At 48.3% G+C, this 27,965-nt stretch overlaps 1 protein-coding gene and 1 long non-coding RNA gene across 2 annotated transcripts in view; one reads left to right on the top strand and one right to left on the bottom strand.

The window, feature by feature from the left end:
* Positions 1 to 27,965, top strand: part of LOC135271254 (tubulin--tyrosine ligase-like protein 12) — a 32,201-nt gene that overhangs the window by 874 nt on the left and 3,362 nt on the right. The window contains exons 2-4 of the mRNA XM_064368086.1: positions 11,512 to 11,584; positions 25,057 to 25,203; positions 27,491 to 27,689. Coding sequence (XP_064224156.1) covers positions 25,064 to 25,203; positions 27,491 to 27,689 — 339 coding nt within the window. The 5' untranslated portion in view covers positions 11,512 to 11,584; positions 25,057 to 25,063. The remainder of the gene's footprint in view (positions 1 to 11,511; positions 11,585 to 25,056; positions 25,204 to 27,490; positions 27,690 to 27,965) is intronic.
* LOC135271256 (uncharacterized) lies at positions 18,435 to 19,810 on the bottom strand. The gene is made up of 2 exons (XR_010339376.1): positions 19,743 to 19,810; positions 18,435 to 19,058 (listed from the first exon to the last, which is right to left on the bottom strand). It is a non-coding gene; the product is annotated as an uncharacterized LOC135271256 (long non-coding RNA).

The following is a 27,965-nucleotide window of genomic DNA, read 5'->3' as shown; positions in this document are numbered from 1 at the left end:
AACTTAAGAAGCTGTAACAGTAAAGGTTTACATAAAGTGTCCTTAGTAGCCAGTGTTCTCTAGTTCTTTAGGTACATTAACTTGTCTAAGCCTCCCAACAACCAGTGAGATAAGTGTGGATCCTTTTTTTTTTTTTTTTTTTTTTTGAGACAGTCTTGCTCTGTTGCCCAGGCTGGAGCGCAATGGCGCCATCTCGGCTCACTGCAACCTCCGCCTCCCAGGTTCAAGCGATTTTCCTGCCTCAGCCTCCCGAATCGCTGGGATTACAGGTGCGCACCACCATGCCCCGCTAATTTTTGTATTTTAGTAAAGACAGGTGACCTCTAGTAGAGGTAGTTTGTATTTTAGTAGAAAAGGGTGACCTCAAGTGATATGCCCGCCTCAGCCTACCAAAGGGCTGGGATTACAGGCGTGAGCCACTGCCCCCAGCCGATATACCCATTTTATAGATGAGAAAACTGAGGCACAAAAAGACTAAAAGTCGGTTTTCTGACTCTCACACCACCTATACCATGATATCTATCTGTGTGATTCTAACCCCTCTATGCGCCTGCCTCCTTCAGAAGTACCCACTATCATAATAAATTAATTCTGTTTAACATTCCTTTTCACTGGAAAAAAAAAAAATGGGATGCAGTGGTTCACACCTGTAATCCCAGCATTTTGGGAGGCCAAGGCGGGTGGATCACCTGAGCTCAGGAGTTCCAGTCCAGTGTGGCCAACATGGTGAAACCTCATCTCTACTAAAAATACAAAAATTGGCGTGGTGGCAGGCACCTGTAATCCCACCTACTTGGGAGGCTGAGGCAGGAGAATCACTTGAGCCTGGGAGGTGGAGGTTGCAGTGAGCTGAAACTGCACCACTGCACTCCATTCTGGGCGACAGAGTGAGACCCTGTCTCAAAAAAAAAGAAAAAGGAAATAGTAGAAAAGACCTCTAAACTCACAAACTGGGAGACAATTTTTGCAAATCACATATTCCATACGAGACTTGTATCTAGGAGATATAAAACTCTTACAGCTCAATAATAAAAAGACAAATAGCCAAATTAAAAAATGGGCAAGGGTGACAACACCAAATGCTGGTGAGGATGTGAAGCAATGGGAACTCTTTTCACTGGTGGGAATGCAAAATGGTACAGCAACTTTGGAAGACAATTTGGCTTTCTTACAAAACTAAACATACTCCTATCATAAGATCCAGCCATTGCATGCCTTAGTGTTTACCCAAATGAGCTGAAAACTTATGTCCACACAGAAACCTGCACATGGATGTTTATAGCAGCTTTATTTGTAATTGCCAAAGCTTGAAAGCAACCAAGATGTCCTACAGCAGGTGAATGGATAAACTGGCATATCCAGACATGGACTGTATTCAGCACTAGAAAGAAATGTGCTGTTAAGCCATGAAAAGGCGTGGAGAAACTTTAAATGCATTACTAAGTGAAAGAAGCCAATCTGAAAAAGCTACATACTGTCTGATTCCAACTATATTACATTCTGGAAAAGGCAAAACTATGGAGACAGTAAAAATATCTTTGGTTGTCAGGGGCTGGGAGTGGGGAGAAATGCACAGAGAATTTTTCAGGTAGTGAAATTACACTGGATGAGTGGTGGATACATGTTATTACACATTTGTCAAATCCAGCAGGATGTGTGGCACCAGGAGTAAAACCTAATGTAAACTGTGGGCTATGGGGTATAATGGTGTGTGATGTAGCTTCATTGCTTGTAACAAATGTAACTTCTGGTGCCTGATGTTGACGATGGGGGAGGCTATGAGTGTGTGTGGGATAGGGGAACTTTGTATTTTCTGTTGAGTTTTGCTGTGAACCCAAAACTGCTCTTAAAGATGAAATTTTTATTTTAATGGGCTAAGTATTTGAATTTTTCCAAAGAGGATACACAAATGACTGATAAGTACATGAAAAGACATTCAACATCATGAGTCATTAGGGAAATACAAATCAAAGCCATAATGAGATACCATTTTTCACCCAGAAGAATGGCTAGAATAAGAAAGACACACACAGCCAGGCATGGTGGCTCACACCTGGGCATGGTGGTACATGCCCAGTTACTGGGGAGGCTGAGGCAGGAGGATTGCTTGACTTGGGAGGCAGAGGTTGCCATGAGTTGAGATCACGCCACTGCACTCCAGTCTGGGCGACAGAGTGAGACTCCATTTCAAAAAAGAAATAGACACAAGTTAGTGTTGGCAAGGATGTAGAGAAATTAGAACTTTCATGCTTTGCTGGTGGGAATGTAAAATGGTGTCTGGCAATTTCTTAAACAGTTAAATGTAGCCAGGAGTGGTGGTACACACCTGTAGGAGGCTGAGGCAGAAGCAGTGCTTGAGGTTACGAGTTTGAGACCAGACTGGGCAAAATAGTGAGACTCTATTAAAAAAAAAATTAAAGGTAGACTTACTATATGATCCAACAATTCCACTCCTAGGTATCTACCCCAAAGAAATTTTTGTCCACACAAAGACTTGTATGCAGATGTTCATAGCAGCATTATTTACAATAGCCAAAAACTAAGAACACCCAAATGGCTATCAGTTGATAAGTAGATAAACAGAATGTGGTCTATCAGCCAGGCATGCTGGCTCATTCCTGTAATCTCAGGATTGCTTGAGGCCAGGAGTTTGAGAACAGCCTGAGCAACATAGGCCGCATCTCTACAACAATTTGTTTAAAATAGCTGAGCATGATGATATGTGTCCGTGTAGTTCCAGCTACTCAGGAGGCTGAAGTAGGAGGATTGCTTGAAGCCAGCAGTTCAGGGCTGCCATAAACTATGATCCTAGCACTGTACTCCAATCTGCGTGACAAAAAATAAAAATAAAACACAACAAAATATGGTGATACAGTTTGGATATTTGTCCCCTCCACAATCTCATGTCGAAATTTCATCCCTGGTGTTAGAGTTGAAGCCTGGTGGGAGGTGATTGGGTCATGGAGGCAGATCCCTCATGAATGGCTTAGCACCACCCCCTTGGTGATGAGTGAGTTCATGTGCAGTCTGGTTGTTCAAAGGTGTGTGGCATCTACCCCCTTACTTTCTCGCTCCTGCTGTCACCATGTGACATCCCTGCTCCCCCTTTTCTTCTGCTGTGATTGGAAGCTTCCTGAGGACCTCACCAGGAGCGGATGCTGGAGCCATGCTTGCACAGCCTGCCGAACTCCGAGCCAATTAAACCTCTTTTTTTATTTTTTATTTTTATTTTTTTGAGTCTTGCTCTATTGCCCAGGCTGGAGGGCAATGGCATGATCTTGGCTCACTACAACCTCCACCTCCCGGGTTTAAGTGATTCTCCTGTCTCAGCCTCCCGAGTAGCTGGGATTACAGGCGCCCACCACTACACCTGGCTAATTTTTGTATTTTTAGTAGAGATGGGGTTTCACCATGTTGGTCAGGCTGATCTCGAACACCTGACCTCCAGTGATCCACCCACCTCAGCCTCCCAAAGTGCTAGGATTACAGGCATGAGCCACCGCACCCTGCCTAAACCTCTTTTCTTTGTGAATCACCCAGCCTCAGGTATTTATAGCAGTGCAAGAAGGGCCTAATACATGTGGTGTCGCCATATAATGGATACTCTTCATCAATGATGAACCCTGAAAAACACTAAATGAAAAAAGCTAAACACAGATAGCACATATTGTAGTATTCTGTTTTTGTAAAGGATTCCAGAAAAGAAAAATCTGTAGTGACAGAGGTAGATGAATGGTTATCAGATGCCGAGAGTGAAAATGGGGAGTGAATGTGAAAGGCACAAGGTTTCCTTTTTTGGGGGGAGGGTGGAGACAAAGGAGTCTCACTCTGTCGCCCAGGCTAGAGTGCAGTCGTGCAATCTTGGCTCACTGCAACCTCTGCCTCCTGGGTTCACGTGATTCTCATGCCTCAGCCTCCCAAGTAGCTGGGATTACAGGCATGCACCATCATGCCTGGCTAATTTTTGTATTTTTAGTAGAGACAGGGTTTCGCTATGTTGGCCGGAATGGTTTCAAACTCCTGACCTCAGGTGATTCGACTGTCTCAGCCTCCTAAAGTGCTGGGATTACAAGTGTGAGCCACGTGCCCGGCCTCAATGTTTCTTTTAAGGCTGATGGGAATTTTTAAAAATTAGTTTGTGGTGATAGCGTACAACTTTTAAAATATACTAAAATTCATTGAGTTGTACACTTAAAATGGGTGAATGACATATTTTACGGCATGTAAATTATATCACAGTAAAGCCATTTGGGAGGCGTCTTGTTCTGTGGCCCAGGCTGGAGTGCAGTGACACGATCTTGGCTCACAGCAGCCTCCCCTTGAGATCCTTCCACCTCAGCCTCCCAAGTAGCTGGGACTAAAGGCTATAGGGACTCCCAAGTAGCTGGGACTATAGGGACCACCATGTCCAGCTAATTTTTTTTGTATTATTTTGTAGAGACTGGGTCTCACCATGTTGCCTAGGCAGGTCTTGAACTCCTGGGATTAACCAATCCTCCCACCTCGGCCTCCCAAAGTGTTGAGATTACAGGCGTGAGCCACCTTGCTCTGCCATTTCTATAATTTTAACATTTCAAGAATATGATATAAATGAAATCATACACTATATGACCTTTTGGCTAGGCTTTTTTTTTTTCCCTCAATATCAGTTTCTTGAGATTCATCAAGCTTGTTACATGTATAAATACTTATTCCTTTTTATATCTGAGTAGTAGTCCATGGTGTGGATGCATTACAGGTTGTTGAACCATTCACCCCTTGAAGAACACATGGGTTGTTTTGGTTTTTGGCTATTACATATCAAACTACTATAAACATTTGTGTATGGCTTTTGTGTCAACATAAAGTCTTCATTTCTCTGTATAATTCCCCAAGAGTGCAATGGGTCATATGGTTATTGTATATTTAGTTATTTAAGATACTGCCAAATTAGGCCGGGTGCAGTGGCTCCCGCCTATAATTCTATCATTTTGAGAGTCCAAGGTGGGCAGATCATGAGGTCAGGAGTTCAAGACCAGCCTGGCCAACATGGTAAAACCTTGTCTGTACTAAAAATACAAAAATTAGCCAGGTATGCTGGCGTGTGCCTGTAATCCTGGTTATTTGGGAAGCTGAGGCAGGAGAATTGCTTGAACCCAGGAGGCGGAGGTTGCAGTGCGCTGAGATCCTACCACTGCACTCCAGCCTGGGGTGACAGAGCAAGGCTCCATCTTGGGGGCAGGTGAGGGGGGAAGAAAAAAAGGAACTGCCAAATTGTTTTTCAGAATAACTGTATCATTTTACATTCTCATTGGCAGTTTATGAGTGATCCGGTTTCTCCTCATCCTCTTCTGCATTTGGTGTAACAACTTTTTACCTTTAGCCATTTGGGTAATGTAGAGGGATCTCCCATTGGAGTTTGAGTTTGCATTTCCTTAATGGCTAGTTATATTGAACATTCTTTCATAAGTTTATTTCCAATCTGTGTATTCTCTTTAGTGAAGTGCTTTTTTATGTCTTTTGCACATTGTTTATTTAGATTGTTTACTTTTGAGTTTTGGGAGTTCCTTATATATTCTAGATCCTTTGTTAGATAAGTAGTTTGCAAATATTTTCTCCCACTCTATGCCTTTTCATCCTCTGGACAGGGTCTTTTCACAGAGCAAAAGTGCTTAGTTTTGATGAAATCCATTTTTTAAAATTTTTCCTGTTATGGATTGTGCTTTTGGTGTCAAGACTAACAATGCTTTGTGTAGCTCTAAGTCTAGACGATTTTCTCCTTCATGGTTGATAATTTACATTTAAGTTCATGGTCTTTTTTTTTTTTTTTGGCGGGGTGGGGAGACAGAGTCTCATTCCCTCACCCAGGCTGGAGTGCAGTGGTGTAATCTTGACTCACTACAACCTCTGCCTCCCAAGTTCAAGCAATTCTAGTGCCTCATCCTCCCAAGTAGCCAAAATTATAGGTGCACACCATCACACCCAGCTAATTTTTGTATTTTTGTTGGAGACGGGGTTTCACCATGTTGGCCAGGCCAGTCTGGAACTCCTGACCTCAAGTGATTTGCCCGCCATAACCTCTCAAAGTGCTGGAATTATAGGCATGAGCCACCGCACCGGCTCATAATTTTTGTGTATAATGTGAGAGTTAGTTCAAGGTTCATTTTCTTGCTTATGAATATCTGATTACTCCAGAACCATTTGTTAAAAAGCCATTTTCCCTCCATTGAATGCATCAGCACCTTTATTAAAAAAAAAAAAAAAAATGGGCATATTAGTTGATGACAGATTCTCTTAGTTTTCCTTCCTTTGAGAATTTTCCAATTTCCCCCAGCATTCTTGAAGGACATTTTCATTGGATATGGGATTCTGGGTTCATAGTTCTTTTAAACACTTGAAAAATGTTGTGTCACTTCTTTCTGGCTTCTATTGTCTCTGATGAGAAATCAGCTGTCATTCACATTTTTTTTTTTTTCTATGTAAGTAACATTGTTTTCTTCTGGCTGTTTTCAAAAAAATTTTTTGTTTTCATAAGTCTGACTATAATGTGTCTTGGTATGAACTTCAGGTTTGACCTGATTGGAATTCTCTAGGCCTCTTTATTTTTATTTATTTTATTTTTTTGAGACAGAATCTTACTCTGTCACCCAGGCTGGAGCACAGTGGCAGGATATCGGCTCACTGCAACCTCTGTCTCCCAGGTTTAAGCGATTCTCCTGTCTCAGCCTCCCAAGTAGCTGGGACTACAGGCATGCACCACCACGCCCAGCTAATTTTTGTGTTTTTAGTAGAGACAGGTTTCACCATGTTGGCCAGGATGGTCTCAATCTCTTGACTTCATGATCTGCCCGCCTCGGCCTCCTGAAGTGCTGGGATTACAAGCATTAGCCACCGCACCCGGCCAGAATCTATTGTTTTATACATTTTGCCAAATAGGAAAGTTTTCTTTGATGATTTGTTCATTTGTTTGTTTGTTTATTTGAGACAGGGTCTTGCTCTGTTACCCAGGCTGGAATAGAGTGGCACAATCATGGCCCACTGCAACCTAGACCTTCTGGGCTCAAGTGTCACTCTCACCTCAGCTCCCAGAGTAGCTGGGACCACAGCTGTGCATCACCACACTCAGTTAATTTTTGTATTTTTTTGTAGAGATGGCATCTCACTATGTTGTCCAGGCTGGTCTCAAACTCCTGGGCTCGAGAAATCCTCCTCCTTCTGCCTCCCAAAATGCTGGGATTACAGGCATGAGCTATCACACCCCACTCTGATCTTTTATTAATAGTGTCACAGGTCCCTGAGGCTGTATTTACTGTTTTGTCCATCTGTCCATCTTTCCTTCCCTCCTTCCCTTCTGCCCTCCCTCCCTCCTTCTTTCCCTTTCTTTCTGCTTCCAAAAAAAAAAAAAAAAGACTCCATCTCAAAGAAAAAAAATAAAAAATAAGTGATTGAGGGCAGACATTTTTTGCCATAAGACATTTCTGGCTTGGTGTGGTGGCTCACACCTGTAATGCCAACACTTTGGGAGGCCAAGGTGGGCAGATCACCTGAGGTCAGGACTTTGAGACCAGCCTGGCCAACATGGTGAAACCCAGTCTCTACTAAAAATATAAAAATTAGCCAGGTATGGTGGCGGGGACCTGTAATCTTAGCTACTTAGGACGTAGGTAGGAGAATGTCTTGAACCTGTGAGGCGGAGGTTGCAGTGAGCTGAGATTGCACCATTGTACTCCAGCCTGAGTGACAAGAGTGCAACTCTGTCTCAAAAATAATAGTAATAATAAATAAATAAATTTAAGACATTCCTGAACTTAGGAGCAAAGCATTTAATATTTTACTATTGAGTATACGTTGCTAGCTATAGGTTTTTTGTAGATGCCTTTATCAGACTGAAAATGTTTCCATGAACTCCTAGTTTGCTGGAAATTTTTTTTCCTTTCAGGAACAGATGTTGATTTTGTGAAATATATTTTATGCATTTATTGAGATAATCATGTAGTTTTTCTTCAGTCTGTTAACGTGGTAAATTTCATTTATTGGTTTTTAAATTTGAACCAACCTTGCATTCCTCGAAGTAAATGCCATTGATAATGTTGTATATATTTACATATTATTTTCAATGTGATAAGATTTTGTTAATACTTGGATCTGTGTTTATGAGGTCCATCTATCTCATTTCTTACGTCTGGTAATAATTGTTTTATATACTGAGAACTTCAGTGTTAAGGTGCATATGTATTTGGAATTGTGATATTTTCCTGTTGGACTAATTTTTTTTATCATTATATAATGTCCCTTTTTGTATTATTATTATTATTTTTTAGACGGAGTCTGGCACTGTCGCCCAGGCTGTAGCACAGTGGCGCAATCTCAGCTTACTGCAATCTCCACCTCCTGGGTTCAAGCAATTCTCCTGCCTTAGCCTTCTGAATAGCTGAGACTGCAGGTGTGCACCACCACACCCTGCTAATTTTTTTGTGTTTTAGGAGAGATGCGGTTTCACCATGTTGGCCAGGATGGTCTTGATCTCTTGATCTCATGATCTGCCCGCCTCAGCCTCCCAAAGTGCTGGGATTACAGGCATGAGCCACCGTGCCTGGCCCTTTTTTTCTTTTTTAACTGTTATTGCTTTAAAGTCTGTTTGGGTGACATAAGAATAGCTACTCTAGCTCACTTTGGTTTCTATTTGCATGGAATATCTTTTTCTACCCCTTTACCTTAAGTTTATATGAGTTGTTATGCATTTGGCGAGTCTCCTGAAGACAGCAGATACTTGGTTGGTGGATTTTGTCCATTCTGCCATTCTGTATCTTTTAAGTGGAGCATTTAGGCCATTTACATTCAATGTTAGTATTGAGATGTGAGATACTGTTTTATTCATGGTGATAGTTGTTGCCTGAATACCTTGGCTTTTTAAAAATTGTGTTATTGTTTTATAGGCCTTGTGAGATATATACTTAAAGGAGATTCTATTTTTGTTTCAAGATTTAGAACTCTTTTTGGCATTTCTTGTAGTTCTGGCTTGGTAGTGACAGATTCTCTCAGCATTTGTTTGTCTGAAAAAGACTTTATCTCTCCTTCATTTATGAAGCTTTTTTTTGCTGGATACAAAATTCTTGGTTGGCAATCATTTTGTTTGAGGAGGCTAAAGATTGGACCCCAATCCCTTCTGGCTTATAGGATTTCTGCTGGGAAATCTGCTGTTAATCTGATAGGTTTTCCTTTATAGGTTCCCTGATGCTTTTGCTTCATCCCGCTTAAGATCCTTCGCTTCATCTTGACTTTAGATAACCTGATGACTGTGTGCCTTTGTGTGCCTGACTTGTGATCTTTTTGCAATGAATTTTTTAGGTGTTCTTTGAGCTTCGTGTATTTGGATGTCTAAATCTCTGGCAAGGCCAAGGAACTTTGCCTTGATTATTTCCTCAAATAAGGTTTCAAAACGTTTAGGTTTGTCTTCTTCCTCAGGAACACCAATTGTTTTTAGGTTTGGCTGTTAAACATAACCCCAAATTTCTTGGAGGCTTTGTTCATTTTTTTAATTTGTCTTTGTCTGGTTGAGTTACTTTAAATGCTTTGTCTTCAGGCTCTGAAGTTCTTTCTTCTACTTGTTGTAGTCAATTGTTGACACTTTCCAGTGCATTTTGTATTTCTCTAAGTGTGTCTTCCATTTCCAGAAATTGATTGTTTTTTCTTTATAATATCTATTTCTCTGGATAATTTTTCATCCATAGCCTGTATTTTTTGTTGTTGTTTTTAGCTTTTTGTTTTTTGGTTTTTTTGAGACAGGGTCTCACTTTGTCGCCCAGACTAGAGTGCAGTGGTGCAATCTCAGCTCACTGCAATTTCTGCTTCCTGGGTTCAAGCAGTCCTCCTGCCTCAGCCTCCCGAGTAGCTGGGATTACAGGCGCATACCACCGTGCCTGGCTAATTTTTGTATTTTTAGTAGAGATGGGGTTTCACTTTGTTGACCATGCTGGTCTCAAACTCTTGACCTTAAGTGATCTTCCCACCTCAGACTTCCAAAGTGCTGGGTTTACAGGTGTGAGCCACCTCGCCTGACAAATCCAAAGCCTGTATTAATTTTTAAATTTCTTTATGTTAGTTTTCACCTTTCTCTGGTATCTCCTTGAGTAGTTTAATAATCTACCTTCTGAATTTTTTATCTGGCAATTCAGAGATTTCTTCTTGATTTGGATTTATTGCTGGCGAGCTAGTATGGTCTTTTGGGGGTGTTATAGAACCTTGTTTTATCATATTACAAATTACTTTTCTTATTTCTTCTCATTTGTGTAGACTATTTCAGGGGAAAAATCTGGAACTCAAGGGCTGCTGTTCAGATTCTTTTGTCCCACAGAGTGATTCCTTCATGTGATGGGCTCCCCCTTCCCCTAGGAATGGAACTTCCGGGGAGCCAGACTGCAGTGATTGCCATTGCTCTTCTGGGTCCAGCCACTCAGTGGGGCTACCAGGTTCCAGGCTGGTGCTGGGGAATGTCTGCAAAGAGTCCTGTGATGTGATCCATCTTCACCTGCTCTGGTGGAGTTGGGAGGGGAGTAAAGTAGACTGTGAGTGTGAGGGTCCTTGCTTGTAGTTTTGTTTAGTGTGCTGGCTTTCTCAAATGCTGGTTGTGCTAGCAGTGAAGTTGTCACGTGGACAGACTCAGGACCTCTGGTTAGCCAGGGTGTTGCAGGCAGTGGAATTAGCTGTTGTATTCTTCTTCCTTGGAGCAGGGTTATTCTGTAGTGAGTTGCTATAATTCCCTGACTTGGTTGACCTCCAGCCAGGAGGTGGTGCTTTCTTTTTTTTATGAAGACGGGGTTTCACCATGTTGGTCAGGCTGGTCTTGAACTCCTGACCTCAGGTGATCCGCCCGCCTTGGCCTCCAAAGTGCTTGGATTACAGGCGTGGGCCACCATGCCCAGCCGAGGTGGTGCTTTCAAGAGAGCACCAGCTGCAATCCGAGAAGGGGGATATAAGCTTGCCCTGAGTTGGCCAGGATAAGTATTCAGGTTTCTCAGGTGATGACCATAAAGCTCCCAAGAGTTTATGGCTTTTGGATCAATTACCAGGACCAGTAGAGAAATACCGTCAGGTGGGGGCAGGGTTAGGCAAGTCTGAGTTCAGACTCCTTTCCAGGAATCTTTCTGTTACTGATTTCTAATTTTTTTTCATTTATTTATTTATTTATTTAAAAGATGGAGTTTTGCTCTTGTTGCCCAGGCTGGAGTGCAGTGGCGCGATCTCGGCTCACTGCAACCTCCGCCTCCTGGGTTCAAGCAATTCTCCTGCCTCGGCCTCCTGAGTAGCTGGGATTACAGGCACGTGCCACCACACCCAACTATGATTTCTAATTTTTAATGCCACAGTAGTTGAAGGACATACTTGAAATAAATTTAAAATCTATTGAGATTTGTTTTGTGGTCCAGAATCTGGCCTATCTTGGCGAATGTTTTATGTGTATGTGAGACTGAGGCATCCATCCCTCAGTTTCAACCACCCATAGATTTGTAATTATTATTGTTACATTTACAGAAATTTGGAGGAAGGTAGAAGTTACTGTCTTGAACCATAAGATGTCTGTTTGAAGTCTTCAGGCTCCTCAAGGGTAAGCTCTATGTTTTGTTAACCTTTGATCCTCTCAGCATAACGCTTGGTCTAAAATGGAAGCTCAGCAGACACTGGTTGAACGAGTGAATGAATGAATGGATGACATTCAGTTGTTAGGCTGTGTTCTGGTTTTTGATTTAGAAAATATGCTTACTGTGTTACGCAATAAGATTGAGTTTTGGCTGGGTGCAGTGGCTTACTCCTGTAATCTCAATACTCTGGGAGGCCGAGGTGGGTGGATCACTTGAGGCTAGGAGTTTAAGACCAGCCTGGCCAACATGATGAGACCCTGTCTCTACTGAAAATACAAAAAATTAGGCATGGTAATACGTACTTATAACCCCAGCTACTCGGGAGGCTGAGGCACGAGAATCTCTTGAACCTGTGAGGCAGACGTTGCCTGGAGTGCCACTGTACTCCAGCCTGCGCAACAGATCAAGACTCTGTCTCAAAAAAAAAAAAAAAAGACTGAGTCTTACACACCTTTGTGTCTTTGTGTCTCTATGGGACTTCACACAGAGCTTGGCACATTGTGGCTGCTCAGTTAGCACTGTTTGTGCTGAATTGAACCAACCAGATATGTACAAAGGGGCTGCCTCTCACTACTGGGGATTTAAAGCCACCCTGAGGCATTTGACAAGCTGTTCTGGCCAAGGTTGAAGAGGTTGTCCCATCATAAAGCCCCCTAAGACATGATGTCACACATAGACACCATTCTCCCTGCAAAGTGGGGCGGGGGGGGCCTGTGCACTGGACTCCCAGACTTAGCTGGGCTCCAGTGCTCTTCTCGGGTTTGGTCCTAGAGCCCAAGAGGAGGTGGATAAGCTACCTGACACTGATATGGTAAAAGGATTATCTGCAAATCACTAGCTTCATCAAGGTTGGCCTCTTTGGTAAGCAGGCCTAAAAGGCTGCACTCAGTAAACCACCCAAGCAGATGAATATTTTTTTACCCCAAGCCTACCTTTTCTGCATCCTTTCCTATTTGGCATGCCCTTCTGCTCCTCTCCTCTCCTTTAGGACTCATTCCTCTCCTTTCCTCCTCTAAACCTCCTCCCAGAAAAAAACCTGATAACTTCACTCACACCGAGTTATAGATAACTAACAAAGCTTACTATTAAATATATTGCTAGCAGGGTTCGGAGTCAGGTACAGCAACTTTTCAACTCTGATCAGGTCTTGAAGTGCTAGGATGAGCCACAGTCATGTAATCATTCATTCATTTGGTTACTGAGCTCTTGCTGTGTCCCATGCATGAGGGCAGCTACTGGGGGTTTGACAGTGGGTGGGCCTAAAGTGGTCTCTCAGTCAGGAGACGGTACAGTACCCTAAGAGCACTGAAGAGGGCTACCTCACGTGAACTCAGGTAGTCGGGGAAGCCTTCCTGAAAGCCATGGAGAAGCACATTCTAGGTAGAGAACAGCATGTGCAAAGGCCTAGAAGTGAGAGCATCTGAGGTGAAAGTTCAGTCTCTGTTGTCAGCAGCAGGACATGGAGCAACACTGACATTGAGATTTAGGTAGAGGGAGACAGAGAATGAGAGGGGGAGAGAAACAGACAGACAGAAGACAGGGACAGGTAGGAGGAAAACCAGAGCATGAAAGAGAAAGAGAGGAGTGGGAGGTAGTAGGTAAACCAGAGCATGAGAGGTCAAGCAGCCAGGAGGGAAGGTGAGGTTGTTAAAGAAAAGGTCAGCTGGGTTTGGTGACTAGGAGTGGATTGGTGACCTCAGTGAGAGGGGTTTCAGAGGCTTATGGGGACAGAAACAGGTTGCAGTGGGTTGTGGAGTGCGGGAGAGGTAGAAAGCAGGAAACACACCCCCTGCTGACGCCGCTCTCGAGGAGACTGGTGTTAAGTGTAGGGGTCAGTTAGGACAGTAACTGGAGAAAGAATACGGCTTCAAGGGAGCAAGGCTTTTTTCTTTTTTCTTTTTTTTTTGAGATGAAGTTTTGCTCTTGTTGCCCTTGGAGTGCAGTGGCGTGATCTCGGCTCACTGCAAACTCCACCTCCCAGGTTCAAGCGATTCTCCTCCCTCAGCCTCCTGAGTAGCTGGGATTACAGGCATGCACCACCACGCCCGGATACTTTTGTATTTTTAGTAGAGACAGGGTTTCTCCATGTTGGTCAGGCTGGTCTTGAACTCCTGACCTCAGGTGATCTGCCCGCGTTGTCCTCCCAAAGTGCTGGGATTACAGATGTGAGCCACTGCACCCAGCTGGCTTTTTTCTTTTCAATGGAAGAGATCAGCAATGTGTTTAGATGCTGATGGAAGGAGCCAGAAGAAAAGCAGAATATTGAGGTGAGACAGGAGATCCCCAAATGTCCAGGTGAGAAGACCAGATGAAATCGGGTACAGGAGCAGGGCTAGCCTCAAAGAGGCGAGGGCAGCCTCCTCCCCTCCTCCCCTCCTTCCCTGGCCAAGGCACGCCCTGGCCCGTGGCTTCCTGTCATAGGCCTAGGAGAAGCCAGTGAATGGATGGGTTTGGTGGCATAAAGTCGAAATGCCCATCTGATGGTGCCTGTGTTCTCTGCTGAAAATGAGGAAGACAGAGGTGGAGTTAGAGGTTAAAGAGAGAATCTAAGAGCTGGGCACTGTGTCCCACTCCTTTAATCCCAACGCTTCAGGAAGCCAACGCAGGAAGATCGGTAGAGCCCAGGAGTTCAAGACCAGCCTGGGCAACATAGTGAGACTCTGTCTCTAAATAAATAAAAATAAAAAACTAGCTGGGCATGGTGGTGTGTGCCTGTGGTCCCAGCTATTCAGGAAACTGAGGTAGGAAGATCACTTGAGTGTGGGATGTTGAGGCTGCAGTGAGCAGTGATCACGCCACTCCACTCTAGCCTGAGTGACATAGCAAGACCCTATCTCAAAAAAAAAAAAAAAAAAAAAAAAAAAATAGTGCTGGGCATGGTGGCTCACGCCTGTAATCCCAGCACTCTGGGAGGCCGAAGCGGGTGGATCACCTGAGGTCAGGAGTTCAAGTTCAGCCTGGCCAACATAGTGAAACCCTGTCTCTACTGAAAATACAAAAACTGGCTGGGTGTGGTGGTGTGCATGCCTGTAGTCCCAGGTACTTGGGAAGCTGAGGCACGAGAATCACTTGAATCTAGGAGGCAGAGGTTTCAGTGAGCTGAGATCAGGCCATTGCACTCCAGCCTGCATGACAGAGTGAGACCCTCTCTCAAAAAAAAAAGAGAATTTAAAATGGTTCCTGTGGAGAATGGGAAACAGAGACTGCCAGGCTGCAAGCAGGGGCCCCTCTCACATGAGAGACCTGGACTTTACAATGGATGTTAGTCTTGGTGGGATTTTGACACTCATGGTGGAGTTTCAGGCAGAGAAGGTATTTTGAGGAGGCTAGAAAGTCTCCCCCAGTTCCCCAGAGTTATTTTTTAAATGCTGCCTAAACCAGAAAACAAAGTGTTGGTAGTTTTTAACCATTATTATTCACTGTAATAATTAGCCACCTAAACCTGTGGACATTTTCACCAAATGATCAATAAAGTGATGCCTTTTTCCTGAATCCTGTCTCACCCCTTTTTTTCATCTTGTTTCACTGGGACCTACTTCTCCAGCTCTGAGGACATTGAAACCAGCATTTGTTTGGGGGCACAATGGTCTTGGGAGAAGTTCCTGAGCATTTTCCAAGCTCCTGTGTCACCAAGCTCCTCCTGCTGTCACCAGCAGGCCATGCTCTGGGGATGGCGGTTCTTGCCATTGCCCCAACGGCCTTGGGCCTGTTGCCATCCCTGCCAGTCACAGAGCAAGGATGCATTGACTGTTGTCCATTTTTTCTTCCTAGACTGAAAATGGCATTTGGTCTATGCTGCCAGAAAGCGAGGTAAAGTTTCTGTGGGGCCTGTTACCATGCCCTGAATGACAAGGAGGGGGACCTCCACTTGGGCCTAAGAGGAAGGGAGAATAGGGCTCTCTACCCCTTTCCTGACTGGTGTAGTGTCTCCCTGGCTTGGGGTCAGGATGAAAGAGCAAGTGTTGGGGCAGCAGGAGTTCAAGGGGGAGGGCCTGTTCTGGCAGAGGGCCTGTGTGTGTGTGTGTGTGCATGTCTGTGTGTGTGTGCATGTGTATATGTCTGTGTGTATTGTGTCTCTGTACATGTGTGTCTCTGTACATGTGCATGTCTGGGTGTGTGCATGTGTGTGTTTGCATCTGTGTGTGTGTGCGTATGCCTTCCTGTGCCTGTGTGTCTATGTGTGCATGTGCACGTCTGTGTCTGTGTGTGTATGTGTATGCATGTGTGTGTGTATATGTGTGTGTGTGTACATGTGCATGTGTACAGACAGGAAGCCACTATCATGGCAGTGCCAAGATGCCCTGTTTGTCCCAAGGGAGGTGCCCCAGAAGAGGAGAAAGGGTCACGGGATATTGTCTTTTTTTTTCTTTTTTTTTTTGAGATGGAGTCTTGCTCTGTCACCAGGCTGGAGTGCAGTGGCGTGATCTCAGCTCACTACAACATGCGTCTCTTGGGTTCAAGCGATTCTCCTGCCTCAGCCTCCCAAATACCTGAGACTACAGCTGTGCACCACCACGCCCAGCTAATTTTTTTAGTTTTAGTAGAGATGGAGTTTTACCACGTTGGCCAGGATGGTCTGGCTCTCTTGACTTCATGACCTCGAGGTCTGCCTTGGCCTCCCAAAGTGCTGGGATTACAGGCATGTGCCACCGCACCTGGCCAGAATATTATCTTTAATCTGGGTTGTGGGACCTATCACTACAGAGTAAGAAGGGCTTTGGAGAGGGATACAGGGAAAAGAGCTCTTCCAACTCTGAATGCCCGAAGAGCCTCCCCGTGGGGCTGCCAGCAGTCAGGTGGAGACTCAGGGGCCGCCTGCCCCTGCTGGGCTGAGACTGGCTCTCCTGCCCTTGTTACACGGCCCCTTTCACCGCCAGTGGAAACCTGCCTCACGCTGCCCTGTCCCAGGCCCCATTGACTCCGCAAACGCCGGGCCTCGCCCATGTTCTGGCAGCAGGCCTTTAGGGGCAGGGCCTGCTGTGTGCCAGGCGAGCTGAGCGGTTGCTTCCTGTACACCACCACCCTTGATGTCCTCGCCCTGCCTGAGCTCATGCTGGGACAGCCTCAAGTCCTGTCTCTCCTGCCATCCAGCCCAGGGCACATGGCTGTTATCGGGTATGGCCAGGCCATGGCAGGTTGGCCAGAGGGGCTCCAAGCCCACGCCAGGCCATGGCCTCTGGAAGCTGCCCCCACGAGCAGCGTGTTCACATCAGGAAGTGCCCGCTTCTCCCACCTGGGCTCCCGTTTCTTTGCAAGGGCCAAGGGGAACAGACAGGTCCTAGAGGCTGCTCGGCTCACAGGAAGCTCAGTCCAAGCTGCAGCGCACCTCGGCCCCGCACTGGGAATCCAGGGACAGGGGGCATCTAAGCGGCCGTGGGCAAACAAAAACTTCCCCGATCTGAGCTATTCTCCTCCTCTATGAAACGGGATGTCTCGGGGAATCAGGAGCCCGAGGTCTCCCAGACATTCTGAGACCCTCAAGGGAGCTCCGCGTGGCATTGCCTATGTGCGGAATGGGCGGGAAAGGGAGCATCTGTCAGTCCTGGGACCGCGCTTCCTGCAGGAGAAGCCGCGCTGCCAGGAGCGGGACGGGGCGGGGTTGTCCAAGTTTCCCCTCCCGAGCCCCGGACTGGAGGCCGCCGGCGCGGGAACCCCGGCTGCGGCCCGGACTCGGCTGCCCGCCGCTCCCGCCCCTGACCCGGTAACCGAGTCCCAAGTGCTGCCCCGGGCCGCCCCCTCGTATATCCGGTCCACAGCTCCGGCCTCAGTTTCCCTCTGTCCCACGGCGCTGTCGGAGTCGCACCCGTGCGGGCCCCACTTCCCGCTGCCCACTCTGGGTCCCGTCCTCACTCACCGGCGGCGAGGGCACGCTCTGGGAAGGGCACTGCCGGGCAGAAGTTAGCCAGGCCGCTGTCCCGGGGCTCGCCCCGCTCCTTTTTCAGCTATTCACAGAATATGTTATCAATTTTCTGTCACTCTCTCTCCCTGGAGAAACGAATCTTATTTTGATTCTACAGAGAAAATAAAAGAGGTATCCTGAAAAATAAAAAGGGATTTGAGTTTTTTTCTTTCTGTGTAAGAATTCAGACATTAGCAGCACTGAATCTTATCAGATCAATTCCCTGCAGAAGGCTAAAGCCTGCAGTGGTCCAGGATCCGTAAACTCTACAGATGTGGGAAAAGAATGATAAAGGGAAGCTACTAAATATTCCTTTACTAAACCGTGCATGCAAAGCATGTCGATTGCCCCTGGTTTTAACTATCTGCACCGTAAATAAGAGATCTATCAGCCAAGTAGTTAGAGGTGAAAGACTCCTCTATTATCCTTTTAATTCCAATAAAACTATTCAACCAATTTTATTCACTTACACTGTTAATAAATTAGACCCTATCCTTTAGAAACCTTGCTCAAGTTGAAAACAGAAAAAAATTTTTCTCTCCAGTTTCTACATATTAATTAATCTTATGCACTGAATTTTGAACTATGGAAACAAATTTTATTTTTGTGTTTAGTCAAGTAAAAACACTATGTAAAGGAAAACTCTAGACAGAGTGAAACTCCATCTCAAAACACCAAAAAAAAAAAGAAAGAAAACTCAGCGAATGCGAACTTGCTATGCAGTTTAATGTTGATTCCAGAATATATCCGTTGCATAGGAGGAGGGCAAGGCATCCATGCTAGCTAGTTGAAATACAAGTTGAATTTGTAAATTAAGAAAAGTCAGGGTAATCCAGACCTCACTGTGTAAAGGAAACTGAACAAGAAATTTAGGATGAGTTTGGCATAATTTGTAGTACTCTAATCAGAGGAATCAATGCAATCAAAAGCACATTTTTATTCACACTAGTTGGAGAGAAATGTCCAAATCAAAGTTGTAGCCATACACATTTCCAATCAAATTTCTCTGGTGATTGGCACCTCAAATTACAGTGCTTGTGTTGAATGCATGTGAGATTACACATGAATTAGCCTGGCATGCTGACTCATGCCTGGAATCCCACCGCTTTTTGAGGTCAGGGTGAGATTTAGGTGGCGTGGGGCAGGGTGGGGAGACATTGGGGCAGGGTGGGGAGACATTGGGGCAGGGTGGGGAGTCATTGGGGCAGGGTGGGGAGAGATCGGGGCAGGCTGGCTGGCACTGCAGTTGATCACATCTTTATTCTCCCATGCCGCTTTTTGAGTGTCCTGGATGTTGGTCTTGTACGTCTGCCTGTGGTGACTCCGAATCCTTCCGGGGATCGGCGGGGACGTTTAGCGGGTAGGGGCCCCTCAGCTCTCCCCCACCTCCATTCCTGGGGAGGGACCAGTCGGAGACTTTGGCTGCCAGCTGTGGGTAGGGAACAGCTGCTTGCTGCAAGGGCTGCAGCATCCTTGGGCTGGGTGTCCTCCCATTCCATGGGGGAATCCGAGGAACTGCGGAGGTGGTCTTTCCCCAGCACCTAGTACGTAAAGATTGATCCAAAAAATCATAAAACAAACAGATGACCTTTTCTACTTACAGGAATAAGATAACATTTTACAACTGTCAAAGCAAGCGATAAATCTTGAGGACAACAATTTCAAATGGCATGAGAATAATCACAAGCTTCAGTGAATACTTGGCAAACAAAGTGATAAAACTAGCCCAGTACAAAAACTTCAAGAAACACAATGTCTAATAAAACCACACAGCCTTCACCCAGCCATAATATTAGGTCAGTGAACCAGAAATAGACTTTTGCAATATCAAACTCCTTTCAGTTCCTTCTTTCCCTCAGCTCAACTGCTTCCGGGGGGAAAAACGTGTCTGGGCTCAAACTCCATTATGGCGGAGACACTTAGGGGTCTCTACACTGGAGTGATCCCCACACTGGGTCAGGCTTCCCAAAGGGAAGGACGCCTCCTGCAGGGCTGTGTGCGCTGGGCACTCCATGGCCCTTGGAGTGGAAACTCACAGGCACCTGGGCCTTGTCAGCCCTGTTCATTTCTGTCAGGCTCCTGCTATGGACATTTCCCTTTAAGGCCCTGGGACTGCAGTCGACGGAAGCGAGGTTTCCCTGAGTCTCCAGGGGCCTCGAGATAGATGCTGCTCCCCCACTGCTACAGGGGCCCCCTTTCTCCTCCTCCTGCCCCTGGGTCTCTACCTCATCGTCCACTTCCATCGCTTCCAGCTCTTCTTCCGCCGCCCCCGCCTCCGCCTTTGGGGTCTGGCCAGGCGCTGTCCCCACGGTGTTTCTGCTGCCTGCAAAGTTGTGTGGAGGCAGCACAGGTTTCTTTCTCGATGGGGGCCTCCAGACCCGGGGAGGAGGGTCCCACTGTTGGTTGCTGGAGCTCAAGATCTTGCAGCTGACTACTATGCAAAGTCGAAGACCCGGCTCGGGGGACAAGGTGAAGCGATGAGAGTTTAGCCCTCCCGGGGCAGGCGCATGCGCAGGAACTGCGGGGTGAACCTGGTGAGCTGAGGAGTCTTCGTGGACATTAGGTGACCATGGTGGGGCAGGCAGACGCGCAGGAACTGCGGGGTGAACCTGGCCGGCTGAAGAGTTTGTGTGGACTGGAGGTGACCCTTGCAGTTGCCACTGCTGCTGGAGCCTGCGGTGTACCCAGGAACAAAATACACTTAGTAAAAATATAAAATAAAAAAAAAAGACGAAAGAGAAAAGAAAAAAAGAAAATACACTTAATAAATTTCCCATGTTAGGAAAGTTGTGCACAGACCAATACAATGGTCAGAAATGGAGAGGGTAGTCCTGAGTCACCCACTAGTCTGTGTCCGGGTGGGGCACTGGGCAGCTGGGCTCTTATGACATCTCAATGGGGCTGGTGACAGAGCAGGGCCGGTTGCCTCTCCGGGGGCTCAGACACACCCCTTCCCCTCTCCGGGAGCTCGGACACACCCCCTCCCCCTCTCCGGGGGCTCGGACACGCCCCCTCCCCCTCTCCCGGAGTCTGGGAAAAAAGCCCCATCAGAACCTACCTGATACCATTTTGTCCCATCCAGGCCCCACTCCCTACCTACCATTTTGTCTTCTGCAGGCCCCACTCTGTGCCTGTCATTTTGTCTTCTGCAGGCCCCACCCTGTTCCTGCCATTTTGTCTTCCTGCCTACTACTTTGTCCTATCTGGGCCCCTCTCCCTGCCTACTATTTTGTCCTATCTGGGCCCCACTCCCCTCCATTTTGTTCCATCCGGGTCCCACTCCCCTCCATTTTTTCCCACTCACCTTGGGCACAGCCAATCAAACACCTCCACTCCCTATAAAACCCCGTGCCTGAGAGGAGTCCGCGTGACTTCTCCGGCCCCTCCTGTCTGGACCACAGAACCTCACCCGGGAGCCTGAATAAATTCCTTCGCATTGGATTATCTTCGTGCTGGCCTCAGTTTCTTTATTTCAAACGTGGCAAGAACCCAAGAACAAAGCTTACAAGTGGTGCCGATACCCGGGAGGAGTTGTAAGACCCCTCCTGGGGGAAACTGATTCCTCCACTCAACGCCGGACCGGGGAGCACAAGGTCAGGGTCAGGATTTGGAGGGAGACATCCCCACTTTCCTGAACCCTCTCGTTGTCAGTGCTCGTTAAGCATGACCTGGGACGCTTAGCCGCTCTTCCGACCACCCCCGCAGCAGCGATTAAGGTGTGGGTATTCAGAAGCCCCATTACCCCCGGCTCATACTAAATTTGTTGTTTTAAATTAGCCCATTTGGCATAAAAGGCTCCCGTTTATTTAAAAAAAAAAAAAAACTGTATTTTCGGCTTCTTTCTTTTTCTCTCTCTTAGCTTTCTCTCTTTCTCCCTCTCAAAATGGTGGCCGTACCACGCCCTTAAGATGGCGGCCGCTTCACACTCTTAGCTTTCTCTTCCACCTAAGATTGCGGCTGGACCGCACCCTTAAGATGGCGGCAGCTTTCTATTTTTAACTACTTTCTCCCGCTTTCTACTTTAACTCTATTTTTCTCCCTTTCTTCCTAATTCCGGTGCGAGTGAGTGAGTGAGTGAGTGAGTTTATGTGTAGTCCCATGGCCTGACAGCTACGGGGCTTGTGTGGGCCTCAACCCGCCGTTCCACGGGAACGTGGCCGGGAAGGCATCAGACTGGTCTCCCGTTTGGGGGGCACCCACTCTTTGTCTGTCAGTCTTGTATGTGGTACTGTCTTTATTGTAACCTCTAATTTTGCCATGTGGCAGATAGCCCTAGCCCTGTCTCTTTTTATTTTCTTCCTTGTTATAATCATTATAGCCTGTAGGTTTTCTCAGCCACCTCCTCCGGGAAAGGAACTCTTCTGCCCGTGTTGGGTGTAGTACTGTTCCTATCCCTTCCTCACCTTCGACTGCCCCACAAAAGCCAACTATGGGGAACCAGAAGTCCCGCTTAGACCCCAAGTCATCATTAAGATGCCTAGCCCAAGACCTACCCAAACTAGGGCTTTCCATAAAGAAAAGAAAAAAAAATGCCTTCTTTACCATTCCTCTACACTCTGAGTCTTACTTTCTCTTTAAAAATCCTTCAGTCAGCTTTCCTCTCACTTCTCTACTCAACTTGGCTACTTTGTTTCCTCTTCCATCCCATTCCCCCTCCCCCGCCCATTCCTATCCTAAGCTAATGGATGCATTTGTTACACCTGAGGAGGGCCTCTAACCTTTCTCTCTCTAGCCCAGACCTTGCCTTTTTGTAAATGGGAGTTCAATAGTGACAGCTGAGGGACGACAAAAAGCGGCCTATGCAGTAGTTACAGATTCAGCCACCCTCGAGGCACGTCGCCTCCCCAATGGACCTACCGAATAAGGCCACCTTAACTAACCGACTCAGGCCCTCGAGATAAAGATGACTGTTAATAATGGTGGTAGTAATGAAAGTAGTAATGCTGATGAAGGTAGCGGTAGTATGTCGTAGGTGATGATGGAGGCGATAGTGATGATGGTGAAAGTAGTAGTGATCATAATGAAGGTTATGGTAATGGTGATAATGCTGAAGGTAGTGATGATAAAGGTTGCAGTAATGACAGTAGTAATGATAAGGGTGATAATGAAGGTGCAACAATCCCCCCCTGTCCTCCATCTCCTAATTCCAACCTAGCCTCTCCCGTTAGTGCACACATCCGCTCACGCAGCGCTCCTAGCGACGAAGCCTCCCTCCTTTGCCCCCTCCGCGAGGTGGCCGGAGCAGAGGGTATTGTCCGAGTGCACGTTCCCTTCTCCCTCTCTGATCTGTCAGCCATTGAGAAACGCCTAGGATCTTTCTCCACCAATCCTACTGCTTACACCAAAGAATTCCGCTACCTTACTCAGGCATATGATTTAACCTGGCATGACACATTTGTAATCCTATCCTCCACCCATACCCCAGATGAGCGTGACCGGATTTTTACAGCAGCCCGGGAACACACTAATCAGGTACATCTGACTAACAACCAGATGCCAGTAGGCGCGGCAGCAGTCCCCGAGGCCGACCCTAACTGGGATTATCAGGACGGTTGGGATGGCTGCCGCCGCCGAGACCAGATGCTACAGTGCCTCCTGGCGGGCATGCAAAGCGCAGCCCAAAAGGTAGTCAATTACGATAGGTTAAGGGAAATAACTCAGGGACTTCACAGCTGGGGTGAAGCCAAGCCAGGCTTCAGGCAGGCTCTCTGTCCTCAGCCTCACACTGTCCCCTGGGGATTTGGAGTACTGGAGTGGAAGCCTAAGGTCTTAGCCTCTCCCCAGTCCTAAACTGCAGAAAGCAATAGCCTCCCCAGACCCACCTTGAGGACAAAGGAGAACCGCATGCCCCTTGTCACGGGTGCATGTGACCCCTGGTTTGCTCCACCCTGGGCTATCTGCCTCCAGCCTTCGCTCTCGCTCCTCCCTCTGCCTGGAGTTCCTTTCCATCCTCACCACACAGCCTCATGTTTAAATCTTCCCCTTCGAAGTTGGCCTCTGATGATGGTTCCTCATCCATGAAGTCTTCCCAGGCCCTCCAGGCCCCAGAGCAATTTACCTGATACTCTTCAGGTGGCCTAGACCTTACTCAGCTCCCTGGGCAAGGCCACGAGTGTCATCCTCATGCCACCACAGGGCAGGTCCTGCCCAGTGCACAAGAGCCGCCTGTGCCTGAGGAGTTAGTTTCCAACTGCCGTTTTTGTTTTTGAGTGCAGTGGCATGATCTCGGCTCAATGCAAACTCCACCTCCCATGTTCAAGCTATTCTCCTGCCTCAGCCTCCTGAGTAGCTGGGATTACAGGCGCCCGCCACCACGCCCAGCTAATTTTTGTATTTTTAGTAGAGACGGGGTTTCACCATGTTGATCAGACTGGCCTCAAACTCCTGACCTCATGATCCTCCTGCCTCAGCCTCCCAAAGTGCTGGGATTACAGGCGTGAGCCACCACACCCAGCCTTTTCAACTGCTGTTTTTAATCCAGTGGGAACTAGGTCTTAGGGAGAAACTGGTCTCTGTTGAGCCTCTGCTGTGTGCCAGGACTTCATGCACGCTGTTGATTTCATTCCATCTGTCCTGAAGAAACTGAGTCTCAGAAGCGTAACAACGGCACCACGTGCTTACAGAGCATTTGTTGTGGCCGAGCCCCACTCTGAGCTCTGGGTATGAGTCATCTAATTCTCCCAGGAACCCTCAGAGGGAGGTTCTGTTATTCCCACTGTGTGGATTAGGAAACACGCAAGGGATAGTTAATAACTTTTTCAAGGTCACTTGTCTAGGAAGTGGTGAAACCAAGATTTGAACCCACACGGCCTGGCTCCAGAATCTGCCCAGAAGCCCCCCGTGCCGGCTCGTGGCAGACAGTACGAAAGCGTGGCTGGGCCAGGGACCCCTGTGGTCCACACACACCAGAAGAGGTCATTTGCCTGCCTGACTAGCCACACAGGCAGGACCAAGGCCCTTATCTCCCTGTCCTGCCTTGACCTGGACCTTCGCTTCCTGTTGGCCTTGATTTGGTGGGGCCGGGTTGGAGGAGGCTTCTCTGTGAGTTGCCTCAGCTATCCTAGTGTTGAAAGGTTCTTGTGGGGAGGGGGAAAATAGGGTGTCCCCCCTGGTCACCAAGATCCTGACTCCCATTGACCTCCAGTGTGACTGGAGCCACCCTCTCTTATCTTTGGGGCCTCTCTTTCCCTGTAATTCGAGGGGGATGGACTAGAGACACCTCCAGTGAGTCCTCACGGTCCCATCTCCATGCACAGTGTCCCGTGGGACAAAGGGCTCTGGATGACAGCTCAGGCGATGGTGGGTACATCAGGTCCCTGTTCTGACCCTGACTTCTCTAGGAGCATCAATCTCCCCTCCCGTAAGACTGTGCAGTTGCATTAAACAGGTCCCACTCTTCTGAAGGAGACATGTTTGTCCTTGAGGCCTGGGTGTGGCACGTTGGGTGGCTTTCTGGAGCAGAAGTCCCAGCCAGTGGTGAAGGCATTAGGGGTGGGGTCTCCTGCCCGCAGCCCTGCTGACCCGAGCTCTGGCCCCCAGGTTTTCGATGCTGGGGAAGTGTTTGGGATCATGCAAGTGGAGGAAGTGGAAGAGGAGGAAGAGGAGGCAGCCCAACCCCGGGAGCGAGCTGTGCTACAAGGTCATCGTGACCAGGGAGAGCGGGCTCCAGGCGGCTGACCCCAACAGGTAGGAGCCTGGCCAGGGATGTCACCACGACCTTCACTTGGTGAAAGGTGGGAGACGCAGTAACTGCAGACGCTCCTGGGCCCTTCACCACTACTGGACATCTTCCTCAGGACAGCTTTGTGGTGAGCACATGTGGCCAGCAGTGTGTCCATCAGGGCTTCAGAGTAGTGTTCGTGGCAACACAGGGCTTTGCTGTGGAGTCTGGGTGGACTGCGGCCTGGGAGCACCTCCCAGCCGCCTCATTGCCACAGTGGTCCTACTACAGGGGATGAGGAGTTCCAGTTTTCCTCAAGGTTACCCTCCAGGTTAAGGGTACAGGTCAGCCTTCCTCCTCCCTGGTCACAGCCCTTCCCTGGTCCTGCTGAATTGGAATCTAGGATGGGCCCCAGAACACCTGAGGACCCGAGACTCGGAGCAGGCCTGGCCTTGCCGAGGCCACAGGGTAGTTAGGGCAGAGCTGAGACTGTACCCCAGGCTTCCTGCCCCCAGGGACCAAGAGTTGCTATCCCTAGGACAGGCCTTCCACAAAACCCTCTGCCAAAGGTTTTGTGGAACCTTCGAGAAACTTGCTGGGCCCCTGTGTCCATGCACACAGCTCTTTGGGCAGGGGTCTGGTCTCTTCTGCAGAGCTTCTCCCGCGTCCTCCTCCAGCTGTGAGTGGGCAGTAGCAAGCCACCCCGAGTATGGGCAGCCCAGCACCTCCACCCGTGCGTGCTCAGGTTCACCTTCCCCTTCAAGTTCAGTGAAGTGAGTTCTGTGACACTCAGGCCCAGGAGCAGGTGCGTTAGATGCAGTGGCTGCCTTGGGAGCTCCCGGTCTCTGTGGGGCCTGCAGCCACATACCCCACTGCCAGCCATGTTTAGTGGGGGCCAGGGATCCAGGGTCTTGGATTTGGAGGCTGAGTGTTCATTTCAGCCCCACCTGCTTCTGAGCCTTTCTGCTTCCAGGCCCTCGTCCCCCTGAATCTCCACAATTGCCAGGCCCCAACAAGCTCTCCGTCCTCACCCCATCCCTATCTGTGTGCAGCACCCCTTGCTTCACTTGCCCACGGTCACCCCGAAGGCCTGGCTCTGCCCTGCATCACATGCTCATCCACTTACTTAGGATGGGCCAACCAACAAACCTAATACAAGCACAATAAGATAAATACTCCTGAACTTGCTCCCAGCCTGAGAACTGGAACATTGGCCGTCCCTTTCACTTTAAAAGGGGAACAGAGCTGGGGTCTGCTTTGCCCATCAGGCACCTGTGGGTTGTGTGTTCAGTGCCTCCTGATCCAGCAGGGCTCTGGGAGGATTATGGTCAACCCTGTGTCCTGGAGGGTAGGGACAGCTCACCCTGTGCCACAGCCCCAGCATGCTTCCCGTGGGAGCTGTGCTGCAGGGTTCCTGTGTGCGGGGACTGGAAGCCTCTCCCACAAAACGTCCTTGGTGCTTGCAGAAGACCTGGCTGCATGGGTGAGCCCTGTGTGGCAGCCTCCGTGTCGTCTGCCTGTGCTGGCCCCTGCATGTATGGCCTTTGCTTTTGTTGAGCAGCTGCACTGTGCCAGGCCTGCAGGCAGCAGGATGGGCAGCATGGTCAGGCGTGGTGGCTCATGCCAGTAATCCCAGCACTTTGGGAGGCCGAGGCTGGTGGATCATCTGAGGTCAGGAGTTCAAGACCAACCTGGCCAACATGAAGAAACCCCATCTCTACTGAAATACAAAATAAGCCAGGTGTGGTGGTGGGTGCCTGTAATCCCAGCTACTCGGGAGGCTAAAGTGGGAGAATCACTTGAACCTGGAAGGCGTAGGTTGCGGTGAGCCGAGATCGCGTCATTGCACTCCAGCCTAGGCGACAGAGTGAGACTGTCTTAAAAAAAAACAACAAAAAAAGATGGGCAGCATAGGCCTGGTTCACAGTGGTCCAGGGTCCAGTTGAGGACTTCACACTAGTGACCACTGGCATGTTTATTACGAGTGCTTAGTGGACGGTAGGTGTACCACATATTTGATCTCATCTGCTGCTGTGACAGCCTGGTGACAGGCAGTAGAGACCCGTGCTACCCTGCTTGAGAAGCTTAAAGAGGCGGAGGTGCTTGCTCAGGATCACACAGGGAGTGAGCAGCAGCGCCAGCCCCTGACCCAGGCCCCCTGGAGTCTAAAACTGGGCATAACTACAGCACCTGGTAGACCAAATCTCTGGAAGCTCCAGTCCTGGTGCCAGCACAGCCCTGGGCCTCTTCCTCTCCCCGCCTCCCTTTGCACTGTGTACGCCCGGCAGCCTCATGGGTGGCCTGTGCCCGCAGCATCTTCCTCATCGACCACGCCTGGACGTGTCGTGTGGAGCACGCACGCCAGCAGCTGCTGCAGGTGCCTGGGCTGCTGCACCGCATGGCCAACCTGATGGGCGTCGAGTTCCACGGCGAGCTGCCCAGCGCGGCGGCTGTGGGCCTGGTGCTTGAGGAGATGTGGAAGTTCAACCAGACCTACCAGCTGGCCCATGGGGTGAGTGAGTAGCTGGGCCCCAGGCACAGGGAGAACGGGCATGGACACAGACCTCTGCTGCCCTGCGCCATCAGGGTGGGTGGAGGGCCGGCCAGAACAAGCCACTCACTTTCTCCTGTGGCTTCCTAGGGAGCACACTGTGCTGGGGACTCGGGTCCAGCTGACCTCCGAGCTCACAGGACATGGCCCTCTGACTCCTAAACTAAAAGGGCCCAGATGACTCAGCCACCTCTGTCCTGGCTGCTCTGATCCTGTCACTCTCCTAAAAGCCCTCGA

This window comes from Aotus nancymaae, unplaced genomic scaffold, assembly GCF_030222135.1.
Source record: "Aotus nancymaae isolate 86718 unplaced genomic scaffold, 86718_ANA_hifiasm-v0.15.2.pri h1tg000076l, whole genome shotgun sequence".
In the NCBI taxonomy this organism is placed as follows: domain Eukaryota; kingdom Metazoa; phylum Chordata; class Mammalia; order Primates; family Aotidae; genus Aotus; species Aotus nancymaae.
This window is presented reverse-complemented; position numbering and strand designations above follow the sequence as displayed.